Here is an 11,869-nt window from a genome sequence, read left to right on the forward strand (position 1 = left end):
TTCTGATTTTACTTATCTGTATATAAATGAGTCCTTTTAGTGCTTAGGTGGACAATGTGACTATGAAATAAGTATATATATATATATATATATATATATATATATATATATATATATATATATATATTAGGTAGTATAATTTGAAACTTCATTATAACACTTGTTGATATTCCTCTCTGGTTATTTCACAAGATACCAGTTGAATTAAGAGGAATATTAATGAAAGCATCTGTTTTTGAAAACTAAGAAGAGGGTCCCAGATAGTCTCCTGAGTTTTTATTTTGTTGTCATCAAGCCCCATGATACCACAATCAGGTATAACTCTAGGAAAATGCCACTTACCAAGTTAATACCTGGGAGTTAATAGTCCGTGTATGTTTTGCAAAGGAGAAGATATATACGATGTAAGTGAAACATAATTACCATTTGCCATTTTATGGGAACCGCTTGTCTAAACTTTCTTAGTTCACAAACAAAATAAGTTGAATCGTAGAAGATGATCATATTTTTTTTTTTTAATAAAATTCATGAGCAGCCTGAGTGTGCTTGCTATCTGGATCCATTTTTAATGTCATTTTTCATAGGAAAAGGAGGCAGGCAGTTGTTTTGAAGTTTAGGAGCTATTCATAAGATTCTCAACACATTAAACTTCAGAGAAATGTTGGAATATAAAATGTGTAGGATAAGCATTTAGCTGATGTCATGTGCAAAAGTGTGTAGCAAGTTGGGAAACCTGGCCACAAGCCACTGCAGCTTTGAAGAATGTGGCTCAAGGGAGAACTCAGAGCCCATTGCGTAACATTCAGCAGAGAGGAAAATGCAAGTACTGTCCCTATCACTTGACTTGTTTTCCATTTTTATTTAGTTACTTGGCAAAGTCTTGGCATCCCGTCGTGGAGGAATGAAAGAGAAGTTCCAGTGAAGGACCGTGCCCTCACGGGCATCAGCCAGTGGATGGTTTGGGAGGCTGGGCAGGCTCGTTAAATTTCTTATTGTTGGGCAGAGGGATTAGAGTTTCCAGAGACGACTTGAAAAACATCGTCGTATGATACTTGCAATTTTTTCCTGAAAGGGAAGTCTTTCTTCTCCTTCAACACTGTTTGCTTCTTGTGGTTGATACATACCTATGCTTTAAAATATCACAGCAACTAGGAGGGGCCATTTCATAGCAAAATCATTTCCCCTCACATTCTGTGATATTTCAGTTTTGCAGTAGAGTTTACAAGGTTTAAAATCAATGCAGCATTGGTTCCTTCAGAGAAAAATGATCCCAATCTACCAAAATAAGAGCCAAACAGACTGTAATTGTTCCTTTTCCCACAAGGGGCTTGCCCTTTTTGAAGGTGTGGGTAATTTTGATAGGACCTTCTGTCTAACAGGGTTAGGCACTGAGAATTACCTCTTCCCCTGGGTAAAACCCACTTTTAAATGTCATTTTAAAATAGACCTCAAAGTATCTTTGAAAATAAAAGTACTTTTGTATCTCTCCATTGTCTTACCCGCTCCCGCTCAGCAAGGAAACTTCAGTTTTCTCACAGGGCGCTTCCTGCTGCAGTGTCTAATCCTAACTTTGCTCCCTGGTTAGCATTTACTTAACTTTTCACAACACATGGATAGCATAATAAAATCGACGAAACTAAAATCTTTTTTAATTTAGTTTTTGTTATGCCATCCATGTGTTGTGAAAAGTTAAGTAAATGCTAACCAGGGAGCTAATTTTTTTTTTCCTCAGTTTTGATCAAGTCTAGTTTCATAGATTTTACAATGTCAGGATTTTTTCTTTTGGTTGCTAGTCGAGTGTTCATCAGAATAGTCAGCACAAAAGCCTTAACTTTCCCCAGCCTTCTTACCCTACTTTGATTAAAGTGCAGGATTGTACCTGTTCGGAATCCTTGTTGTCCGTCAGCTCTTCCACTCCTTGGGGATGTGAAAAACAGCATCTTTATGATAGTTGCAATTTTTTTTTCTCAGTGCATAAGGATTTTCAAATCAAACCAAGCTTTTTTCTTCTGTCTCTTGTCCTCTTTTCTTCCTCCAGTATTGTACAGCCCACGATTTGTCAGGCACACACAGGAGGCTCCTGAGCCACCAGTCACATGAGAATGAAGGCAAGAAAAGAGAGGAGCAGATGGCATCAAAAGATACGCCTTTCTAGGTCGTTGGTGGTTAAGCTTGCAATCTGGTTACCAGCAGGGAGACTATGGGAGAAAGGGTGGAGAGGAGCACAGCACTATCGTAAGGGAAGAAGAATTATGCCAGACAGTTTACAGTCACGAGGTGCCCATTGCTCTTAGAGGTGTGCTCCTAAAAGTGGCATGTAAGCACATGTGGACAACTGTGTACAGTATTTGGATGGCAACTTTGAAAAGTGTGGCTCCCACCCTTGGTTGGCTACTATCCTGTAACTGCCCTTAACCCTTTGTCATTCTGCTCCCCAAATGCCTGATTCAGTTACAAATACAAAAACTGTAAGAAACGACGTTTGGCTCCCACAGATACACTTCTTCCACAGGAGAGAGGGGACATGATTCATCTCTCATCCTTTACACTATTACCTATTTTGGAGAACTGTACTTACGAAACAGAAAATGACACCATTGGCCTTTGCGAGACATGATATCACATGTAAGCCGTATCTTGGAGTGCCCTTGTAATTGTGGTACTTGACTGAAGGAATGTTCAGTAGCGGCTAATAACAAATATTAGAGAGGACAGTGTGCCTTCCCTGTTCCGTGAGGCATTACTTACTCCTTGACTCCCTTGGCTTGTGCATCTCCTGATGAGACTGCACTATTGCAGATCACCAGACTGCTGAACTTGGCTTATAACTTTTTAAAATAGAATTCCACTTCAGTTGTTTTCCCTTGAATGAAAAAAACTAAGGTATTTTTAATTTTAGGATTCAGCTTGATCTCAATATATGAACTTGTTTCCTTTACTCTTTTAATTCCCTTGAAAAATCCTTGCTTTTTCATAGACAAATTCAATATCCCTGAAGTCCAAAGTCAAGTTTCAACCTTTTATAAGTCTACCTCCTCCAATTACAATCTCTCCTTTTATTCAGTTTCTGTTGCCCTTGCTATCTGTATGACTCATTTCATTATGAACCAAATGAAACAAAACAATATATTTTGTTCTGTAGTCTAGATTTTACACTGTTAGAAGTTTACATTTCTTTTTTTACACCTCCCACTCAAGCAAGTGTTTGGATCATTGCTGATTATACAAAAGTCATGTAATAAATATACAACTGGATGATTAAAAAAGAGATAGAAAACATAAACATTTTAATATTATATTAGTGGGTTTCTGCCCAGATTTTAATATGACTTTTACTTGTCTCAAAAATAGAATATTGACCCACCCATTTTCCCCTTTGATGTAAAGAATCATTCTGAAGTTATTTTTCCAATATGTACACTGAATTTCTAAGAGATATTTCCTATACGTACACTGAATTTCTTGTTTAAAGGAATTTAAACAAAATTGGCAAGTTATTCTTATGGCAACATAATTGTTAACTTTACTGGTTAGTTGCTTTGCAAACTTATTTACAGGACTTAATTCAGAGCTCCCTATTGGGAGCCTCTAGTTAATAGTAAAAGAGCCACCAGTCTCTCCAACGTCATATCATGAGTGCAGTTGTTAGGCCTATGCTATAATGAGCCTAATGAAGAGTTTAAAGGCGTGGGTTTTTTTGTTGTTTTTTTTTTACTGTGGATTTTGTTTTGTTTTTAGTCTGCTCATCATGAGCACTCTGTGATCATGTGAAAGACTTCACCTATGAGGTTTTCCAGTTCAAAATGAAAATTTTATTAAAGGCTCTGTGATTTGGGGTGTGGGGGGGAGAGTGACTTTTTAATTATTAAATCACTTTAAGGGGAATCCATTGATTTAGGGAAAATAAAAAGAATATTGTATCCACATCAGGTATGCCAGGTTTCAGCCTGGAACTAATTTATTAGATTGGAGTTATTGAACTCAGGAGAGAGATTTGGAATGGAAATATTAACAGACCTTCCTAACTTGGCTAGTGGGTATTGGAAGAATCTTAACAATTCATCAGCCAAGTCTCTGACCTTACTACCTTTAATCATCCTTGCTTGCCTACCCCTCTTTCAGATTTGCTAGCATTTGGAATTTCATGTATATTATTTCATGTTTATTAAGACAGATAAAGCATAGTTTGGTGAGTATGCTAATAAAACCATTTTGGCCTTCTTTGAGGAGAAAATGGAAGATGTGTTTTGTTCCTGGTAAAGTTGAGACAGTTGCTGCTAAATGTTCAATTATAGCTCTTTAAGGAATAGGGGTAAACCATGAACACATTTGTGAATTTTCTTTCCAGATATATGATTAACTGCTGAATTACATTATGCCTTATGAAACACAGGACCAAAGATGCAGACTATTATTTTAGAGTGGAAATTTGTACCCAGAACTCTCATCATGGTGATCATAGTTCCTTTAGGGTATAGGGAAGGTAAATCCATAAGGTTGTCTGCTAGCATGTCCAGGAGAAATTTCCTAACTTGCCCATAGGATAGGTGGATTAAAGAATGCAAATGACTTTTAGTAAAGAATTTTTCACCTGGCTTTTTCCCATATGTAGAAAATTGCAGGTGGGTAGTAAGAGAAGAGGGAGAGAGACAGAAATAAAATGAAAAACTAATGAGTGCCCAGCCAGTGTGGCTCAGCAGTTAAGTGTCGGTTCAGGAACCAAGAGGTCGCCAGTTTGATTCCTAGTCATGGCACATGCCTGGGTTGTGGGCTTGATCCCCAGTAGGGAGCGTGCAGGAGGCAGGCGTTTGATGATGTTCTTCTCCCATCGATGTTTCTATCTCTCTATTCCTCTCCATTCCTCTCTCTCTAAAAATCAATAAAAACATACTTTAAAAAAGATTATCTTTAAAAAACAACTAATGAGCTGGTACGCAAGGAACTGTTTTATAGGTTGTGGTTCCAGTAGTTAGAATTGACCACAGAGCCATATATTTTGCCTAATCCTATCCTAGCTGGTGACAGAATTTTGCTGTTCCTATTGTGTGGGATCATATGAAGTTGTTTTTATAAGTGAGAAATGGTTGAATATCAGCATGACACATAATAACATATAACACTGTAGGACAGCTGTGTGTGTGTGTGTGTGTGTGTGTGTGTGTGTGTAAGGTGGAAGGGAGTTTATGGAAATCTATGAGCATTTTATACTTCCTTGGGTTACCCCAGCTGAAAACCCCTATTTTAGCCTTCAGTTTTAGCTATTCAGAGTCAAATACAGTTGCCCTAGTATGCTTTCTGACTTCCACATTACATTAATACAGTTGAGATAGTTTATGGGGCAGGCTAAAATGAAATCATCTCTGACAGATTACCATTGGGGATAATAATCTGACGTGGCCGGTAGCTGTAGAGTACAACAGAAATGGCAGGTTGAAAATCAGTAAGTATACCTGCACTTGCAGATACAGAAGTAGGAGTGTAACATGATTATAGACTGAATAATGTGCAAATTATTATTTGTCTTAAAATAGGTTTTAGGATATTTCTAGTGGAATATTCAGCATGTGCTTATTTGCCTTTTTTGTCTTTCTTAGACGAGCTCATCTGCGCCTATGTTTAGAACGCTTAAAAGTTCTGATTCCACTAGGACCAGACTGCACCAGGCACACAACACTTGGTTTGCTCAACAAAGCCAAAGCACACATCAAGGTGAGAACCTTTACTTTCATATTTGCACATGATTCTCTTCGTCCTGGTTTTATTAGAAGCAATGATTCCTCTTCATTTACACCAACTAGCTCACCGTGCCCTCCTTAATAACTGAATCAAGAGAAATCTAAAAATTTATTAGCTAATCTGATGGGAAAGAGCAACATAACCTGATGGAAGTAATTGTTTTGACAGCATGGCCGTTTGAAGAGCTGGGAATACTTAGGAAAATAACAATTACTCTGGTGATACCCAGAAGGAAGGCAGTTCTGCCCTCTGGTGGAGATGACTTCATTTGACTGTGTCCCTCAGTATTTTTCCATCAAACTACACTGCAGAGCCAGTTTCTCTTTTGTGGAGATAACTTTACAGACTTTGAGAATTGCATACTGTTCTAGTAAATGTGGCATGCATTATACACACATCCCCAAAAAAGTAAAGAAATAACTATTTTTGATGTACTTATGTGTTTTAATACACACACACACACACACACACACACACACGTATTTGTAGTATATTCATTTATGTCTAACAAAGAAATCTTTTGCGATGTTAGGTAAAAATAAGTTTTACTGTTTGTACTGGGTTATACACAAACTTAAATATCATTTTAGAAACTTGAAGAAGCTGAAAGGAAGAGCCAGCACCAGCTAGAAAACTTGGAAAGAGAACAGAGATTTTTAAAGCGGCGACTGGAACAGTTGCAGGGTCCTCAGGAGATGGAACGAATACGAATGGACAGCATCGGATCAACTATTTCTTCAGATCGCTCTGATTCAGAGCGAGGTAAGCAGCGTGCTACTTCCCTAATGAAATACTAAGAATCCCTGTGTCTGTATTTAGGGAACATAGGTTGGGAGGCACTGTATTTGCTTTTTACTCTTTGGCCAACATTGTAATATTCTAGATTTTAGGCAATCACAACATTGTCTAGTAATGCCCATGTGAACTATAGAACTTTTTTTTGATTATATATGTATTTTTAATTTTCTACTTTGAAACAATTTTAGACTTAGAGAAAATTTTTCTGTAGAAAATTACAGAGTTCTCATATATCCTTTACCTAGGATTCCCCAATGTTAACATCTTTATATAACCATAATGCAGTATCAACACCAGGAAATTAACATTCATGCAATACTGTTAATCTATAGGCCTTATTCAAATTTTACTAGTTTTCCTACTAATGGTCGTGGTCTGATACAGGATCCAGTGCAGGATTCTACATTGCATCACATAGTTCTTCAGTATTTCTTTCATGACCATGACACTTCTGAAAAATATTGGCTCGTTATTTTATATAGTGTTGCTCAATTTGAGTTTTCTGATATTTTTCTATTAATAGATTGAAATTATATATTTGGGGAAGAAATATCAGAAAGTGATAGTATGCCTTTCTCAATTTATTGTATCAAGAAGATACATAATGTTGATATGTCTTATTACTGGTGATATTAATTTTTACACCTGTGTTTTAAAATGCCATATCCGTCATTTCTCTTTCCATCTATCCCAGAACATTTGTCTCTGGCAGAATTTAAGAAGAACAATCAACCAAAAAGAAATTATTTGAATTTTACTGATCAACTCATCTGTAGCTCTTACTACATCAGAACTCACACCACAGTAAAGGATCCCAGAGGTAAACTCTGGTGATTTCAAACTTTACATTTGGGAAAATTGAGCTCATAAGATTCTTGAGGTTTCTAAAAAATTTTTTGCAAGATTTCTTGTTTTGACTTTTTATTATGGAAAATTTCAAACATATACAAAAGTAGAATAATGAACTCTCATGTACCTAACATCCAGTTTGAGCAGCTGTCAACATTCTGTCATTTTGTTTCATCTGTTCTCCCACCGTCACCCGCACTCTCACCCTCACCATTTTCTCTTGAATGTTTGAAATCAATCCCAGAGAACATTATCATGTTTTCTATAAATACTTCAGTATGTATCTTTAAAAAAATAGGACTTTAAAAAATATAATTATAATATCCCATAAAATTAATAAAATCAGATGCTCTTATTCAATGCCATAATAGATCTTTCTCAAAAATGGCATTTTACCTTTGTATGTATTAATTAGAACCCAAAGTCCACATAGCATTTGTGCCTTTTAAAATACTTTTCATCTATAAGATTTTCCCTTCCCCACTTTATTTCCCGAATACCATTATAGAAACTAGGTGGGCCATTTTTCTTATAGAATTTCCCACATTTTAGATTTGGATGATTCAGTCTTCATGGTGTCACTTCATGGTGTCTTATTTCCTGTAAACTAGTTGGTAGATCTAGTTGGGTTGATTAAATTCAGGTTCATTTTTTTTTGAGGCAAGAATACTTCATAGGTGGTGCTGTGCACTTGGTGCATCAATATTGCGTCCAGTTGTCTCACTCTAGTGAAAACATTGGTTAGTGGGTTCAGGTATTGTCATCTTGATACTTTTATAAGAATGTTTCAACCTTTTACTTAATAGTTTTAGCAATCATTATTGCCCTGATAATTATTTCAATGGATGTTACAAAATAGTGATTTTCTAATTTTATCATTCTTCTTATAACTGTTTCTTCTATAAGGAGGAACATTTCCCTTAGAGTTTATGGTTACTCTGAAATAAAGTCCACATGGGGAAAATGGGATGTTTGTTTTTGTTTTATCAATTTTCTGAATAAGTTGGTGCCTTGGTAATAGGGCATTTTGTTTTGCTATTTCTTTTTTATTATCTTATGAACTCATGTTTTCATGTATTGAATGTGTTCAAGTCCATTGTACTCATTCTTTTTCTTTTTAATACTCAAATTTTCTATATTCTGTAGGAGTCTTTTAAACTGGTTTTTTATCCCTTTTAACACACACTAGGAGTCCTTAGGTTTGTTGTTTTTCTTATATAAAAGTTTGTTTTTATGTGGCACTCAATTTTGAAGAACAAAAATTTACTAGGGGCAACAGCAAGAACCTCTAGGACATGCTACATTTATAAGTGACCGTGAGGTATAGCAGAAATACTCTTGAATTAGGAGGCAGACCTTGATCCTAGTCTTTTTTTCTAATGCTTACACACTGTGACCTGTCAGGTCTTCATGCTTTAACTGCTCTTCCTGATGTTATCTCCTCCTTGTACCTACCCACCTCCCAATTTTAGAGGTTGTATCTTCATCATTATAGTTCTCATTTTTTCAGTATCCCCAGTATATTAGTTACCTTATCTAGTATTATTCTTGTTCTTATCTGACAGCCCTCTTTCCCAGTAACTTTTAGTAACAATCTCTATTCCATTTGGCTAGAGCATGTCTCATTTTACTTTGTTTTGATTGAGTTTAGCATGCTTTGTTAGATAGGGTGTCTTCATTTTATTTTTCAATTGGAGGTTGAATGCATATTCTGTGATACTAGGAAACACTAAATAGCCTGTGAAGCATTGTGGTTATGAAACAAATAGTTATGAATTCATAGGATTATTTGTACAGCTTGTTTGTACAGCTGCCTGCATTTTAAAAACAGATCTCTAAAACTTTTGAAGCAACAAGCCCTTTTGAAAATTATACTCTTTGAACTAACTTACTCTGTCTTCTTGGGCTCAGCAAGAATCCACTTTTCCTAAAGCAATTGTGATCAGTGTGAACCCTTAAAGTCAGTGCCAAATGTGAAACATTAGGCTTTGAGTTTGTTTTAAGAGAACTGAAGAACCTTGAGTTCATTCTAGCTATTATGGGAGAAAACAGCTTTTCAACTGCATTTTATTTTTTAAAATGTGTATTGCTTTTTATATATTATTGGTGATTGTATATGTAGTACTTAACAATTGAGATATCTACCGATAGCTGGGTAATATGTATTTAGACTTTTTTCCATCAAATTTGATTTTTGAAGTTAAATACTACCACTGACATGCGTTTACTATAGAACTCACTATAATCCAGAGACTTTAAGCATTAGACCTTCATTTCAAGCTATATTTGATGCAAGAAAATTAAATTGAAGACAAATCCCATAGTCTACTTTATAATGACAGGCTTATTTTGGTTACTGAATAGTCAAATATCTTTATGATGAATCTTAGAAGTCTGAAGCACTGTTTGTAGAATGATACTACCAAAGGCCTGGGCGGATAAATTTTTTAGTTTGTCTATATTAAGTTTATGCTTTCCTCCCCCCACCCCCTTAAAGCAACTCTGATTAATAAACAGACTGAGAATTAGTTTCTAGTTTAATGCAAAACAGATGTTGTTAAACCATTTGGGGTTGGGATCTTTTAATATTAAGCACTAATTCCCAAATAGGCCAAGTGCTTTTGGTGGGAGGTCCAGACAGACTGGCGTCAAAGGCTTTAGTAAACTTGCTGCCTAAATTGAGACCACCACTGTACACCAGACATTCCCTTTTGTAAAATATATCCATGTCTCTTCACCTATGGTTCCTTCTGTTCTCCAGACATCACTCATAATAAACTTGTTTAACAATTATTTTATACTATAAAAAGTAATCACTTTTCCTCGTTAGTTTTTTAAAGTGCCCATAAACTAGATTACTAATGTTCTCTTTTTCCCCTTTGGCAGAGGAGATTGAAGTGGATGTTGAAAGCACAGAGTTCTCCCATGGAGAAGTGGACAATATCAGCACCACCAGCATCAGTGACATTGATGACCACAGCAGCCTGCAGAGTATTGGGAGTGACGAGGGTTACTCCAGTGCCAGTGTCAAACTTTCGTTCACTTCCTAGAACCCAGCATGACATAACAGTGCAGGGCAAAATACTCACTGGGCCAATTCAATCCAAACAATCTCTTAAATTGGGTTCATGATGCAGTCTCCTTTAAAACTAACCTAAACAAAATCATACTTGAACAAAAGGGTCAGAAGACCTCTATTTAAGCAAATACTTAGCAAAATGTGGGGCAGAGCCTCCCCGGCAGAACAAATACTCATTAATATTCATTTTTGAAAATCACAATTTCTAATGGCAGCAGAAAACTTGTGTGAAATTTTCTTGACTTGATTTAGTTGATTTGAAAGGACATTGGAAACTCCATCCTTTTTTTCTTTCCTAGGTTGCTCATAGTGTAGACACATTTAAGGATGGTATTCTGAACCCTTCCTGAGCTTTATGATCCTAAAAACAAAATCAGATCTATAATAATGGCAAGACAAGATAATCAGGCATTAATCTTGGATAGCTACACAGCTATTAAAACTTAGCCTGGGCTAGCTTATCATGAAGCCTGTGGATGATCAATTCTTTAATTAAAAAAAAATAAAAAAGAACGCACACATTCATTTCATGCTCTGCAAAAGGAGAGACTCCCATGAAGCCTTTTGAAAGGGATCATCGTGCAGCTCAGCCATCTGTTGGATTCCATGCTAAGCAAGCCAACCTTACCCTGCATTGTTAGCACTAGGGCACCCAGCCGCCAACTCATTAGCCACCCTGGGGCAGTTCATGCGTGACAGCCTCTCCCACATAGAGCCTGAGTTCGGATTGAGGGGCCAGAAGGAAAAAAGCTCCACGTGCCTCTGTGTCTGCATGGGCCAGAAGAGTTGTGCATGCAGATTAGCAGGCCAAGGTCTGAGCCACGGCAGCATTTTTATTTCAGATTTTGATAACTGTTTGTATGTGTTAAAAACCAAAATGACATCTTTTTAAAGCTTGTCCATAAAAACATAGATGTCTTTTATAGTGGAAAAACATGTGGGGGGGGGAAATCATCTATTTTGATGCAGCATTTGATAATGATAAAACGCCTCACTCTTTATAGTGCACAAAGTGAATGAGGTCTGAGCTAGGTAGGAAAAGGTCAATGCTGTTTTTGTCTTCTTTTAGAATCATTACCAGCTTTTATCCATCTGATATCTATAGTAGACACACTATCCTAGTTAACATAGTTAAGTTCTGGACTTGTCTCATTTTAATGTAAAGATTTGCTTCCGTTTTCCTACAGGCAGACTCTCCTTCCTCACAGTCCCACTGTGCAGGTGCTATTGTTGCTCTTATCAATATTTTCAGAAATGTTATTTTAAGTGAAATTCCTAGCCTGCACTTTGATGTCGTGTGTTCCCTTTGTCCTTCAAATTCCCAAGTTTTCTCCCTGGCCTCGCCTCTCCCTTACCCCAGGAAACCTTCTTGGAGACCTCCTTACCCCTTTGACTTTAAAGGCTCTT

General features: G+C 36.6%; 1 protein-coding gene across 3 annotated transcripts in view; it reads left to right on the forward strand.

Moving 5' to 3' along the window:
* The window catches only part of MXI1 (MAX interactor 1, dimerization protein), a 69,699-nt gene extending 58,292 nt beyond the window's left edge, over positions 1-11,407 (forward strand). For 2 of the 3 annotated variants that reach the window (XM_059661352.1, XM_059661354.1), the window contains exons 4-6: positions 5,595-5,709; positions 6,327-6,498; positions 10,270-11,407. In XM_059661352.1, coding sequence (XP_059517335.1) covers positions 5,595-5,709; positions 6,327-6,498; positions 10,270-10,433 — 451 coding nt within the window. In that variant the 3' untranslated portion in view covers positions 10,434-11,407. Of the gene's footprint in view, positions 1-5,594; positions 5,710-6,326; positions 6,499-7,228; positions 7,384-10,269 lie in introns of those variants that run through there. The other variant, XM_059661353.1, reaches the window with a different exon arrangement.
* Positions 11,408-11,869: the final 462 nt, after the last annotated feature.

Source organism: Myotis daubentonii, chromosome 13 (assembly GCF_963259705.1).
Source record: "Myotis daubentonii chromosome 13, mMyoDau2.1, whole genome shotgun sequence".
In the NCBI taxonomy this organism is placed as follows: domain Eukaryota; kingdom Metazoa; phylum Chordata; class Mammalia; order Chiroptera; family Vespertilionidae; genus Myotis; species Myotis daubentonii.